The following is a 14,437-nucleotide window of genomic DNA, read 5'->3' on the forward strand; positions in this document are numbered from 1 at the left end:
GATTTTACAGTAGCACTTAACATTAAAGTCTTATTAGTAAATGTTAGTTAATGGATTAAAATCAAAAGTGAGAAAAAAAACTGATTTTCTACTAAATTTACTAAATTTACCAAATTACCAAGTTAATGTTAGATTAAAAAAACTACTGAATTTTATTAGTTATTAACTCTATTTAATGAAACAATTACGACTTGTAATCAGATTACGACTACAATGCATTAATGCATTATTGGTAGGGATGTAACAATATTGTAAATACCGTCATACCGCAATAGAAATTTTTTTTCAATATTACCGTAGGCGCATGACTCAACAAAACTATATTTCTGAGAAAAGTTTGCTTAGGCAAATGAAGCGGACGGGAGGTAGCGGGAACTACAATTTCCATCAGCCTAGGCGTGGCCATCATCCTTTGCGGTCTGTTGTCACTACAGATCCAGTAATGCGGAAATGGAGTGTGCTGCTAGTAGCGGGGAAGAAAAGAGCTGGAAATGATCGAACCTAAAGCGGGTTTTAAATCGGATGTGTGGAAGCATTTCAGTTTCTTTCTAAAAAGATATGAAAAAGGAGAAAAACAGTATGCAGGCACTGCCAGACTGTGGTGAAATATACGTTGGGGAATACGACTAAAAACAGTCATGGGGACTGCAGAACACAGCACACTTGTTAGATTGATGCAGACATTGACTTGCACTGCAAAGAGACCTCTATCTCACTCATGGCTTGTCCTCTCAAGTGGTGGAAAGACAATGCGCAGCGTTACCCACTGCTGTCAACCTTGGCTAAATCATATCTCGCTGTCCCAGAAACCTCAGTCCCAAATGAGAGGGTTTTTTTCTGTTGCAGGGGACATGCCCAGAGATCGTTCGAGGTTACTAAAGTAACCCTTCGTTCCCCGAGGAGGGGAACGGAAGCACTATAAGTGGATTTGATTTGTAAAATCCACGCATTGGGAGGTTCGGTTCAGAAGCTACTCGTCTGAAAGAGTATTGAACGGGCCAATTAAGAATGAATTGGCAGCGCAAGCCTGCGCAGGTGAGCGGCATAAGCAATCAACTGAGTATATAAGCTCACCTGGCGCCAGCAGACGCTATCCTTTTTAAGCTGAAGAGACTTTCAACAGCTAAGGGACAGTCATTATGGCGACGGAGTATAGTGCTTCCGTTCCCCTCCTCGGGGAACGAAGGGTTACTTTAGTAACCTCGAACGTTCCCCTTCGGGGGGAACTTCAGCACTATAAGTGGATTTGATTTGTAAAATCCACGCATTGGGAGCCCATTGAAAGCGCCATAATGACTGCACCTTACCAACACCCCCGATGAGGAGATAGTCAAGCAAGCGTGACGCACCCGCATCATGGGGGGCGCGGTCCTCCAACGTGTCCCTGGCCCTAATTTATCCTACTTCAACAGAAGTTTTACGGATTTAGATATATTTTTTGGGAAGTCGTGAGCATCTAGATAATTCTAGGAAAATACGACAGTACGTTGGGAAGCGTGCAATCCCGATAGGGAGGACGCTGCGGAGGCCATCCGTTACCCAAGGGGGGATAGATGGCAGAATTTACCTATGGACTAGCCCTAAAAAGGGGGAGTACGCATAGCAAAAGAGTGGTTAGCGGGGAGGGAAGACACGGGTCCGCCCAGGGGGGGGACTTAACCGTGGCGGAATAAGCATATGGGATCGCCTAGTGGGGATCACGCATCGCAGGCACCTTTACCCAAAACGCGGGCTGACCAGCGGGCAGACCTACAACGTAGTGGGCCAGCAAGTGACTCCTCCGCTGAGTCAGTGCTGGGGGCCACGGAGGAATCTGCAGGGCTCACCTGACGGGGAACTTTACTGACAGATAAAAAGGCGCACGTATCTCCGTGTTAGGGAAAATGGCGCAGCAAGCGTGTTTCAACACCCTACCGAATTGTTTCCTCAATCACCAAGGGTTACCTAATACCCTTGAGGAAACCGGCTCCACTCGCAGATTGTAAAACCTTGCAAATGTGTTGGGTGTCACCCAGCCCGCAGCTCTACAGAAGTCTGTTAGAGGGGCGCCGCGTGCGCGCGCTCGAGAGGATGCGAAACTCCGAGTGGAGTGCGCACGCGCTCTCGGGGGACGCGGCTTATCTCGGCTCTGATAGTGAAAGAAAGGCATCCACAATCTAGTGGGAACTTATTTCGGTACGGCACTTCCCTGCTGCCGACCGTTATAACAGACGAAGAGCTGCTCAGATGATCTAAACTCTGAGTGCGGTCCGGATAATACGCAAAACGCGAACTGGACAATAAAGAAGGGCTGGGTCTGCCTCCTCCGAGGGCAGCGCTTGCAGGCTCACTACCTCGTATTAAAACGGAGTGGTAGGAACCTTGGGCACATATCGCGGGCGGGGTCTCAGGACGTGAGAGAAGCCAGCCCAATTACAGGCACGAGTCACTGACCGAAAAATGCCTCCGGGTCCCCGACCCTCTAATCGATATCAACGCGACCAGCAGAGCTGTCTTCAGGGACAGAAAGATACTGAGTCGAGGATCGAAGGGATCTGACGCGGCTTGTGTAGCGAGGGCGAGATCCTAAGAGGGCATGAGAGGGGGCGGATGGATTAATTCGCTTAACGCCCCTGAGGAACCGGATGATGAGGTTATGCGTTCCCACGGTGCTGCCAGCCACCGCGTCATGAGAGCGGAGATGGCAGCCACGTAACCTTGAGTGTGGAGGGCGACAGCCTGCTCTCCAGCTTCTCTCGGCGTAAAGAAAGCACAACGCTGATCTGGCAAATTACGGGGGTCTTCTCAGCGAGAGACACACCATTCAGTGAATAGACTTCACGTCAGGGCATAGGCGCGCTCGGGGAGGGGGCTCTAGCCCGAGTGACGGTATTAGCCACCGCAATCGGAGGTTACCTAAGTCTTCCTCGCGTCTAAAATCTCTTCAAAGATCGGCGAGGGTGCCAGGTGGTGCCCTGTCCCTGAGAGAGTAGGTGCTCTCTCGAAGGGACTGCCAGGGGAGGGCTATCGCGAGGGAGAGCTCTGACATCCAGGTCCGGTTGAGCCAGAGGGGCGCAACCAGCAACCTGTTCCTCGTCCTCTTCCTGACCTTGCACAGTAACTGCGCGAGCAGGCTCACTGGGGGAAACGCGTATTTGCGCGTGCCCCGAGGCCAGCTGTAAGCCAGTGCATCCGTGCCGAGAGCACTCGGTCAGGGAAAGAACAACTAGCAATGAGCGATCTCGGGGGAAGCAACAGATCGATCTGGGCTTCCCCGAATCGCGCCCATATCAGCTGAACAGACTCGGGGTGGAGTCTCCATTCTCCAGGACGCAAGGCTGCCGTAAGAGCGCATCGGCTGCACGGTTGAGCTTGCCTTAATATGAATGGTGTGCAGCGATTTCAGCCGCGGATGACTCCAGAGGAGCAGACGGCGGGCGAGCTGAGACATGCGGCGAGAGCGCATACCCCCTATACGGCTGATATACGCCACCACCGCCGTACTGTCCGTCCTGACCAGCACGTGTTGCCGCTCCAGCACCGGAAAAAAACGGTGGAGAGCGAGGAACACTGCCAACAGCTCCAGGCGATATGCCAATGCAACTGGGTACCTTTCCACAGGTCCGCAGCCGCATGCCCGCAACGCACAGCCCCCCAGCCCGTGTTGGAAGTGTCTGCTGAAACGACAACAAGACTGGACGCCTGTTCTAGAGACACCCAGGCCTGTAGGAACGAGGGGTCGCTCCAAGGGCTGAGGGCGCGGCGACACAGCGCAGTAACAGACTCTCGGTGTGCGCGCGCGTGCCATGCGCGTCTGGGGACTCGATCGTGAAGCCAGTGCTGAAGTGGTCTCATATAGAATAATCCGAGCGGCATGAAGCGGCTGCGGATGCCATATGCCCCAGGAGCCTCTGAAATAGTTTCAGTGGGACCACTATTTTACTGTCGAGCTCTCTCAGACAGTACAGCATCAGCTGAGCGCGCTCTCCGGAGAGGCGCGCTGCCATGGTGACCGAGTCCAGCTCCAGCCCGAGAGAAGAGATCCTCTGCACGGGGGCGAGTTTGCTCTTTTCTCGGTTGACCTGAAACCCCCACAGGTGGAAGTGCCAGAGCACTTTGTCTCTGTGCATAATCAACTGCTCCGAGAGAGGGCAAAAATCAGCCAGTCGTAAAGAAATTGAGTATGCAGATGCCCGCGAGCCGAAGGGGCGCTGAGGCACCCTCCGCGGGCTTGGTGAGGACCCGCGGAGACAGAGAGAGCCCGAAGGGGAGGGCTTTGTATTGCCAAGCTCGACCTTCAAACGCAAACCGCAGAAACTGTCGGTGGCGAGGAAGAGTGGAGACATGGAAATACGCGTCCATCAGGTCTAATGCTGCAGACCAACCCAGAGGACGAACGCACCGGAGGATGCGCTTCTGCGTGAGCATTCTGAACGGCAGCTTGTGCAGGCAGCGGTTCAAAACGCGCAGATCTAGGATTGGCCGTGACCCACCGCTCTTTTTGGGCACGATGAAGCGTGGGCTGTAAAACCCACTCTCCATCTCGGCTGGAGGGAGCGGCTCGATTGTATCCTTCGCCAGGAGGACAGCAATCTCCTCTCGCAAGACAGGGGCGGACAGGGGGCTGACCCTGGTGAATACACACCCGTGACTTGGGGGGCCGTTTCGCGAACTGAATCGCATAGCCGAGTCTGATTGTGCGTATGAGCCACCGCGAAGAGCTGGCCCGCGCTAACCAGGCAGGCAGAGCTCTCGCTAATGGACTCATCGCTACAATCGCTGACGTACCAGCAGTGGGGCAGCGCGGAGTGGGTGTGCTGATCCGGGAAGCTCGCGGGTCCCACGGAAAAGCTGGAGGTGAGATATTTGCTCTCACTCCAAACCCGAGCTCCGGAGGAGAGGCTCGAGGGGTGGGAGAAAGGAGACCGTCCTCCCAGCGCTCGTGAGCCACTGGCGAAACGCACCGAATCTGCAAGCTAGAAAGCATAGCGTCCCAGACTGGCAGATTTCGGGCTGTCACATCTGGGGAAGTGAAAAGTGCCCTTTCATAATGTTTTCATGGCAGTAAAAAGTGCCGTTGGAAATGGGGCCCCGCCCTCCAGCGGGGAAAGAGCAAGTTTCCTCTTCTCCAGATGGCCTGTCCCAGGGGCGCTTCGCGGTCCGTTGCCGGACTTAGCGGCGTTCTGGGCAGGGGGGCTGCCTGCTTCCGAGGTGCCCGACGCGCTCGCTTCGCCTGAGGCGTGTGCGGGGGCGGAGCAGCTCTCGTAGGCGGGCGCCTTCGGCGAGGAGCAGGTATGAATGGCACGGCGGGCGGAGCGGGCTACGGACCGCCGATAAGACATCACCCACCAACTGCTCTCTCACCGCCTTGAATTCCTGGGTGAATTCACAGACAGTGTCGCCGAACCTGGCTGGGGATATGGGGAAGTCAAGAAAGCGGACTTTGTCGACTTTGCGCATATCAGCCAGGGGTGGCGCTCCTGGACCACTAATGTGGACATCGTCCTCCCCAACGCACACGCAGCGGACTCAGTAGTCCGAAGAGCTAAGTCGGCGGCGGTGCGAAGCTCGTAAGCCTGGGTTGGACCCACCCTCGTGCAGCTCGGCCAGCGCCTGCGCTTGGTAGCGCTGGTAGGTGGCTATCGCATGCAAGGCGGAAGCAGCCTGGCCCGCAGCTATGTAAGCTCTAGCTCCGAGGGAGGTAGATAACTTACAGGCTTTGGATGGGAGACGAGGCGGACCCCGCCAAGAAGAGGCGCCGCGCGGATTTACCGCCATCGCGCACTCAACCTGAGGAATCGCCACATACCCCCTGGCTGTTTCACCGTCAAGAGTGGTTAGGGTGGAGGAACACGCAGCACGAGCAGAAAAAAGTGCTTTACAAGACCGCGTGAGCCTACTGTGCACCTCCGGGAAGAAGGGAACGCCCCTCTAGTCGGTCCGGCCGCGGAGCTGGGGGATAAACCATCTCCAACCCACGGCCGAAGCAGCCCGGGAAAGCACGGCTAACATGTCCGTTTCAGGATCCGTAGTGACAGCGCTCACCAGCCCGAAGGGGGCGAGCGGGTCTGGATCATCATCGGACAATGAAAGCCCACCCTCCGATGCCGCGGTGGACATCTGGTCTCCGGTGTCATCGGGCGTAAGGGCTACCATCTGTTAGACGGATCGCTTCCCCCGCCCGAAGCTTGGATGGAGCGCTTAGAGGAGCGGGAGGTCCGCGGGCCCGTGGGCGACGGATTATCTCTCGCTGAAACCCTCAGATCTGCCCGAGTGCCCGCTGCAGAGCAGGGGACAACTGGGGTGGTTCACCTTTTTGCAAAGGCTAACCGCGATCTTGCGCAACAGTCATGGCATCGCAATGACGACATGAACTGCCCGCAAGCAGCGCATTAACATGCTGGACCCCCAGACATGTAACGCAGTGCCCGCGCCCATCATCCGAGGACAGGAAACCACCGCATCCAGAAACGCACAGTCGGAGCGCCGTCCTGATAAGGACGTGCTGCACGACTGTGTTGCTCTTTCTGTGAAGTTTGCAACTTTATACGCACCGCTCTGGAGGACCGGACCCAAAGAACGCCAGACAAGGGAGAAACCCAGCTCGACCGTCTGCCACTGCGTGTACACACTCTGGACCGGGAGAATGCTCTCGTTCGCTCAGAATCGCTGGTCACAGCAGGAGGAACCCTCATCGACTCGATCAGAAAGTCTCTGAAGCGAAAAGGATAGCGTCTGCTGGCGCCAGGTGAGCTTATATACTCAGTTGATTGCTTATGCCGCTCACCTGCGCAGGCTTGCGCTGCCAATTCATTCTTAATTGGCCCGTTCAATACTCTTTCAGACGAGTAGCTTCTGAACCGAACCTCCCAATGCGTGGATTTTACAAATCAAATCCACTTATAGTGCTGAAGTTCCCCCCGAAGGGGAACCCAGCTTTTACCAGATTATAGTTATATGATAATTTTCCTTAAAAAACCCATCGCTATCTTAGTGAGTGAGTGATTAAATGTTTAATGTGATGAGTTTTCAACGATACTAAGTTGAAACTTTATTTTTTTATATGGTTTATTAGTTTTTTGTTAATAAAATTGAAAAATTGAAGTTCCTGTTTCGAAACTTACAGATAGATGGCTAATTTGTATGTCATTGATATGTTCAGTGCTAAGGTAAATAAACACTTTTGGCACTTTTTTTCGAGCCTTTTCATTAGTTTTGTTTTTCCTGTAAATTATTCAATAAATACCGTATGGTGCCATTCATACCGAGGTATTATCGTACCGTGAAATTCTGATACCGTTACATCCCTTATTATTAGGCATTAAATAAGAATTTGTCATCAACTAAAATTGATAAAAGCTTTTGTACTTTTGAAAATGAGTTAGTTAAATTAACTAATGTTCGATTTAGAGCAGGGGTCACCAATCCTGGTCTTGGAGGGCCGGTGTCCCTCCAGGGTTTAGCTCCAACTTGCCTTTACACACTTGCCTGGGGGTTTCAAGTATACCTAGTAAGACCTTGATTAGCTTGTTCAGGTGTGTTTGATTATGATTGGAGCTCAAATCTGCAGGACACCGGCCCTCCAGGAACAAGTTTGGTGACCCCTGATTTAGAGCCTTATTGCACAGTATTAGTGAACGAGAGGCCTATTAATAGTCGCTGAATTTTAAGTCAATATTTCAGCATGTAGTACACTGGATTAACTTGTTAAATTTTTAAAAAACCACTTCACCTATTGTCACCTATTTAAACCAGTTTTTGATACGTTCAGTTAATTTCTTGTTCTAGCGGCATCACTTTCGGCTTAGCTTAGCTTAATGAATTGAATCTGATTAGACCATTAGCATTTCGCTCAAAATTTTCAAAAAAGACTTTCTGTAGTTACACTGTACAATAAAACCAATGGAAAATGAAAACGTACTCTTTTCTAGGCGAGGGGTGGGGAACATCCAGCCTCCGGGCCGAATGCGGCCCGCGAGACCATTTGATCCGGCCCCATCCGTCAATTCAAAATCACCCCTCAGGAAAAAATTAATAAATAAATTTCTGTTGTAGAAAGTGACTGTTGTACACATTTGTTGCTCTGGAAAGCTCAGTTTCACATGAAAATGACTAAAAGCATGTGCTGTAATGTAACGTTTGCAGCACGGGATGTGCATCATTCATTGAGATAGGTTCGAATCATTCATATTTTTAATAGCGCGAACAAACCGCATGGCATGCTTGTTGTGTATCTAACGCCATCTTAATGAGAGCGCTTTAAAGGTCAAATACATGTACATTTGTGTCAGAACGCGATGTTTACTGATTATTCATAATAACTCTCATTTGTGTAACAAACAAGTTGAGAATCTAAAGACATGTGAAAGAGAAACCATATCTGAACCACACTATTCTTAAAGTGACAGTGCACAATTTCCTGCTGCTGACTGTTTTTATTATTAATCAAACAACAAATGGAAAAAATCCCTCACTGCTCTTGACTGAAGGACTTTTGCAGCGGAAGAGTTTTTCTTACAGTAAAGATGCTTAAAGCACAGTTTGTTTCATGTTTTTATTCTATTGTATTTATTTCCCTTTTCTTATTTACAGGGAGGAAAATAACTGCATATATAAAATCAGATTTATTTGCCCTCCTGAATTATTAGCGACCCTTTCCCCCCAATTTCTGTTTAATGGAAAGATTTATTTTCAACCCATTTTTAAACATAACAGATTTAATAGCTCATTTCTAATAACTGATTTCTTTTATCTTTGCTATGATGACAGTAAATAATATTTTACTTGATATTTTTCAAGATACTAGTATTCAGCTTAAAGTGACATTTAAAAGCTTAACTAGTGGTATTAGGTAAGTCATCGTTCAATAGTAGTTTCTTTTGCAGACAACCAAAAACATATATTGCTTAATGGGGCTAATTATATTGACGTTAAATAGGGTTCAAAATATTAAAAACTGCTTTTATTCTAGCCAAAATAAAACAAATAGGACTTTTTCCAGAAGAAAAAATATTATAGGAAATACTGTAAAAACTTCCTCTGTTAAACACATAGACTGTAAAATATATGGACGTAGTATCCGTGACGTCACCCATAGGTTTCTAAAGAGCGCAAAAGAAGCCACAAGTAGGCGCGGCCAACCGTCGCCATTTTGTTCGCGCGTCATAACACCCACGGCGGGATACCAAACAAGGGCAAAGAGGCGGAGAGTGAGCGGAGCTACAGACACCTGCTGACAGTTTGCTTGGACCTGGTTCAGACACCTGGTTTACTTTGGGAGAACGCTTAATACTTTATCACCTGTGACTCGTTTGTATTCTGACCAGTTGTGCTTGGTTGTACACTATATCAATAAAGTTTTTAGACTTTTAAAACCACTGCTGTAATACATTGAGCCACTAAACATTGTTCTTATGACGTTTCTCAACAGGAGGAAAACGCGAATTACTTCCAAACACTTCAGATATAGTCTATGTTAGTTAATGTAAGACTATTGATGAAATCCAGCATAACACTGTATGACAACGCTTCAGATGACTGTTCTAGAGCCTACAGCTAATCAATCTGACAGATTCAGAAGTGCATTACAGCTCTAAATATAAATATAAACGATAAATGATCTTAAATAAAACAAATACATGTATAGAGATGGTATATAAGTATGTAACTTTACTCACATGGGAAACGGAGGCCACGTTAATGGTTTGTGAGCACAATTAAGTGCACTCAGCATGCCATGCCATCTAATAATTGTAGGAAAGTCCAAAAGGCAGTTGACTGTGTAAAGCCACATAAAACAATACAGAAATACGATAAATATGCAGAGTTCAGTGGCTAATCTGCAGGATTCAGCTGAGGTGACGTAACGGCGACCAGCGAGACCTAGCTGTCAATCAAGTGGCCACTCCCTTAATTATGCAAACTTAATATAACTTAATATAAAGGAAACGGATGAGTTATAAAAAAATTCACCCTCCTCACAGTTGTCATGAAGGGTAATATTAGCTGTATTAACCAAAATCGTTTTTTGTACCAGGCTGTAAACACCTTTTTTTTCTGTTGTAAAGTTGGCCATTCTAACAGTGGGCTCAATTGAAATTTGCTCTGTTTTGGAGCCAGGAGCGGCCAGGACTAGCGGAATTTCGGATGAATTGCAGTTTTAGTTACTTCCGTATTGGCTTCCTGAGAGAGAGCGGGAGGTTGCCGCTTGGTTAAACATCATTTGGGAAATATTTATTAAAAAAAAAAAATTCACAGGAGGGCGAATAATTTTGACTTCAACTGATAATCATTTTGAATAATCGATTACAATTATGACCAAAATTATCGTGATAATGATTTTTCCCATAATGGGGCAGCCCTATAATTTAGTATGGCCCCTAAACGATGTTACAAAAATGTAAATGGCCCTTGATAGAAAAAAGGTTCCCCATCCCTGTTCTAGGCCAACATTGCTTGGAACTATTCTCTCATTCTGGCATAATAGTCAAGAAACTGCTGCTGTACTATGCCAGCACCAGACGGAGTAATATTACGCAGTGTAGGAGAACCAGTGGTTTTAGAGAGCACCTTGAAACCTAATTTGAACCATTAAGCTAAGAAATTATGTTTCTAGTCATTATGAAAACCACTTCAAAAACATTGTGATTATTTTAAAAAACACTCTAAAGAGTTTAATAATAAACAATGTTTCATGGTATTTTGAAGTGTCCACTATATCAGTATTGTGCATGTTCATTACCATGATATATTGAAGTATTGAATGTCTGTATGGGGGAAATAAGTATTGAACACGTCACCATTTTTCTCAGAAAACATATTTCTACAGGAGTCGTTGACTTGAAATTTTCACCGAATGTTGGTAACAACCAAAGAAATCCATATATGAAGAAAACAAAACTAATTAGTTTACAAATTAAGTTATGTGTAGTAAAGTGAAATGCCACAGGGGAAAAGTATTGAACACATGAAGAAAGGGAGGTGTAGAAAGTCAGTGAAAGCCCAGACAGCAGCTGAAATCTCTCAGTAGTTCTTCATCAATCATCTTCATCATTGTAAATGAACATCAGCTGCTTCAGTCCAACATCTACATCAGCGGGAGGATGAAGATGAAACCAGGGTGGACATTTTTACCTGTTATTCCCAGGAAAAAAACAGGACGTGTTCGATACTTATTTTCCCCACAGTATGTCTACATCAGGGGTGGCCATTCCTGTTCCTGGAGATCCCCCTTCCTGCAGATTTCAGTTGCAACCCATATCAAACACACCTGCCTGTAATTATCACGTGGTGTTCAGGTCCTAATTAATTGGTTCAGGTGTGTTTGATATGGGTTGCAACTGAAATCTGCAGGAAGGTGGCTCTCCAGGAACAGGGTTGGCCACCCCTGGTCTACATCTAACTAACTAATCAACTATAACATACGTATGATTTGAACTTCCTTTCATATATTAAACTCATACTAACTCCGTAATAAAACTGTGTGTTTACAGCCATCATTTCTGCCAGCAAAACCAACCGCGCTGCCCTCGTGCCCACTGTCAATCCCTGTCTCTGACAACACACATTTCAGAGTCATCACTGAATCGGACACACATCAACACCACAGAAACAGGACGTTATATGCTGACGGCCAAACAAATGCAGAGAAAGAGTGTGAAAAGCAGCATATGATACGAAGAGCTTCTGTGATGTCAGAGACAGAAGTGGGAGGAGCAAATACTGGGCCCCGCCCTCAGAATAAGACAGAATCTTTCTTGAAAAGAAAAGGTTAGGTGCTGCATCGTTTTAATGGTTAAAAGCTTTGTTTTATAAACATAATTTATTTATTTATTTGTTTGTGTGTGTGTGTGTGTGTGTGTGTGTGTGTTCCAATGCAGATAAGAAAAGCTGCCATCTGGGTTCTGATGGCGTATATCTAGATGATATTAAAGATCTGGAGCCAGAGGTGGCGGCACTTTATTTCCCTAAAAGGTTTGTAATCATAATTTGACATCTCTGTATGGCTAGAGTTTTTCTTTATAGTGTACTGAACCTTTAGACAATTATCCATTGCATTTCTTTCTTTGTTAAGTACCATATTTGAGCTTTTATGGCTCCCATAGTACTCAATTGGACATTTTTTAACAAGCAATCTACAAGTGTTAACATACACTACCGTAAGCGATTAAATGAGCAAGTTATCATTTTATTAACAATATGAATATTATTCATGTTATTGAGAAAAAAATCAGTAATGATTTATCAGCACGGAGACACCTAAGCCATTTCCTGTATGGAGATGTTTTTACAATCCTACTAAAAGCTATTGTTTACTTATCAAAACATAATAACTAAGGAAAAATTTATCTTTTTTAACCAAAGTTTGGATTATGTTAGATTATGTTAATTTAGAGGCTTTAAAAACATGTGTATCAAATGATACAGTCGGTTATTTCAGGTTAATCAAATATATTAGTGATGCACAATATATTGACAGCTATGTCAGTATTGGTATCAAATAAATGCATATTTTTAATTTTAAATAAATTATTGTCCAATAAATTCTGGATTAATTCCACACTTCTGAATTTTTAAGTTGGTACTATACACATGACACACAGCAGACACACTTTAGAAGAGTTGCCTGATGGGTTTTTCATCATGGAAAAAAGAGGACATCATCATTTTTGGGGGAAAAAACAACTATATGTTTTTTTGAAGATTCCTTAAAAAATACAATTATTTGTTCACTGTATTTGCTTACATTTAGTTTTTTTGTAATGAGACTAGGAAAACTTTGTATTAATTTTGCATCGAATTTTCATCCGCTAAAAATGATCAATCGTAAGAGAGTCGTATACTGTCAATATAATTTTACTGTTAACAAAATGTGGCTTTTAATTGGCTTGTGCTTTTTTTTAAATCAGTATGGTTTAGGTTATAGAGTAAATTGAAAACAATGTACAAAATTATTTTATATTGTTAATAAAATAATAAATAATATTACAAAGCATTTTCAGTTTAGTTTAGTGCATACATTCATGCTTAGCCAATACCTTTTTAACTTTTATGTAATGTAACGTTAACACTGCAAATCCAATTTAGAAACACTTGTTTGGTAAGCAAAGTATGTCTCTCATATGACTTATCTACTAAAATACAGAAAATAAATGTAAATATTTGCATATTATTTCATAATATTTCTGAAATTAATTTAAAAATTCATAATCAACATTTGCAGGGGATCAAAACTTTTTTTCAAAGTTGTTCTAAATCTATTGCTTAACACTCATTCTTGTCTTAGGATGATTTTTAAAATCTTTTTGATCCACTTCAAATGTTGACTACTGTATGTATGTATGGGCTAAATAATCTGCAGATTTGTACAGGCACAGATTCAATGTGGGGCGAGTTATAAGTAATTGGTATCATCGAAATTTTCCATATCTGTGCCTATCCCTGAAATGTATTTACATTTAGTAGCGCTTAAAGCAACTGTTAAAGTTAGTATTGTTTGTTTGCCTGTGTTTTGTCAGTGGATCAGAGCGTTACGGTGAGGACCGTGTGACCGTCTCTCCTCAGTCTATGTGCAGCTCAGGAGCTGACAGTGGAGTCGACAGCTACGACCTGCCGTCCATGGCCATCTCTCTGTGCGGAGGCCTGACCGAAAACAGAGACATCACTAAAGGTGCACAGACTCGTTATCAGCGCGCCACATTCATTATGCACAACATGCTTGTGATGCATTCATTAAACATTCAACTCTGGGTTTGCATTGTGCTCTTATTCAATTCCATTCAATTCAGCTTTATTTGTATAGCACTTTTACAATGTAGATTGTGTCAAAGCAGCTTCACATAAATAATAAACTAATAATAATAATAAAATAATAAAATAATAATAAACTAATAAAAAAACTTCACCTGATGGGAGTGAAGAAAAAAAACCTTGAGAGAACCAGACTCAGTTGGGCACGACCATTTTAATTTCTCCGCTGGCCAAAAGTCTTGTGCAGAGCTTCAGTCACCGCGGTGGAGGCTTACAACCTCAATTTTAAAAAAATGCTGTGATGTTTTTTGTAAAATGCAATAAAATCAGGAACGTTTGACTTGTTTAGTGACAAAAGAACAGATGCCAATGTTTTGAAGAGTTAGTTCACCCAAAAATCTGTTATTAGTTACTCACCCCCATCATTTTCATTCATTCATTTATTCATTTTCTTGTCGGCTTAGTCCCTTTATTAATCCGGGGTCACCACAGCAGAATGAACCGCCAACTTATCCAGCAAGTTTTTACGCAGCGAATGCCCTTCCAGCCGCAACCCATCTCTGGGAAACATCCATACACAGATTCACACACACACTCATACACTACTGACAATTTAGCCTACCCAATTCACCTGTACCGCATGTCTTTGGACTGTGGGGGAAACCGGAGCAAACCCAAGCGAAGGCAGGGAGAACATGCAAACTCCACA

The 14,437-nt window shown here is 45.2% G+C and overlaps 1 protein-coding gene across 8 annotated transcripts in view; it reads left to right on the top strand.

The window, feature by feature from the left end:
- Positions 1 to 14,437, top strand: part of lpin1b (lipin 1b) — a 67,086-nt gene that overhangs the window by 23,702 nt on the left and 28,947 nt on the right. For all 8 annotated transcript variants that reach the window (XR_015518917.1, XR_015518918.1, XR_015518919.1 and 5 more), the window contains exons 7-9: positions 11,472 to 11,748; positions 11,859 to 11,952; positions 13,497 to 13,648. Coding sequence is in view for 3 of the 8 variants with exons in the window: in XM_087298741.1 (XP_087154867.1) it covers positions 11,472 to 11,748; positions 11,859 to 11,952; positions 13,497 to 13,648 (523 nt within the window). In the remaining 5 variants the exon portion in view is untranslated. The remainder of the gene's footprint in view (positions 1 to 11,471; positions 11,749 to 11,858; positions 11,953 to 13,496; positions 13,649 to 14,437) is intronic.

This window comes from Danio rerio, chromosome 20, assembly GCF_052040795.2.
Source record: "Danio rerio strain M-AB ecotype USA chromosome 20, GRCz13ab, whole genome shotgun sequence".
NCBI lineage: Eukaryota > Metazoa > Chordata > Actinopteri > Cypriniformes > Danionidae > Danio > Danio rerio.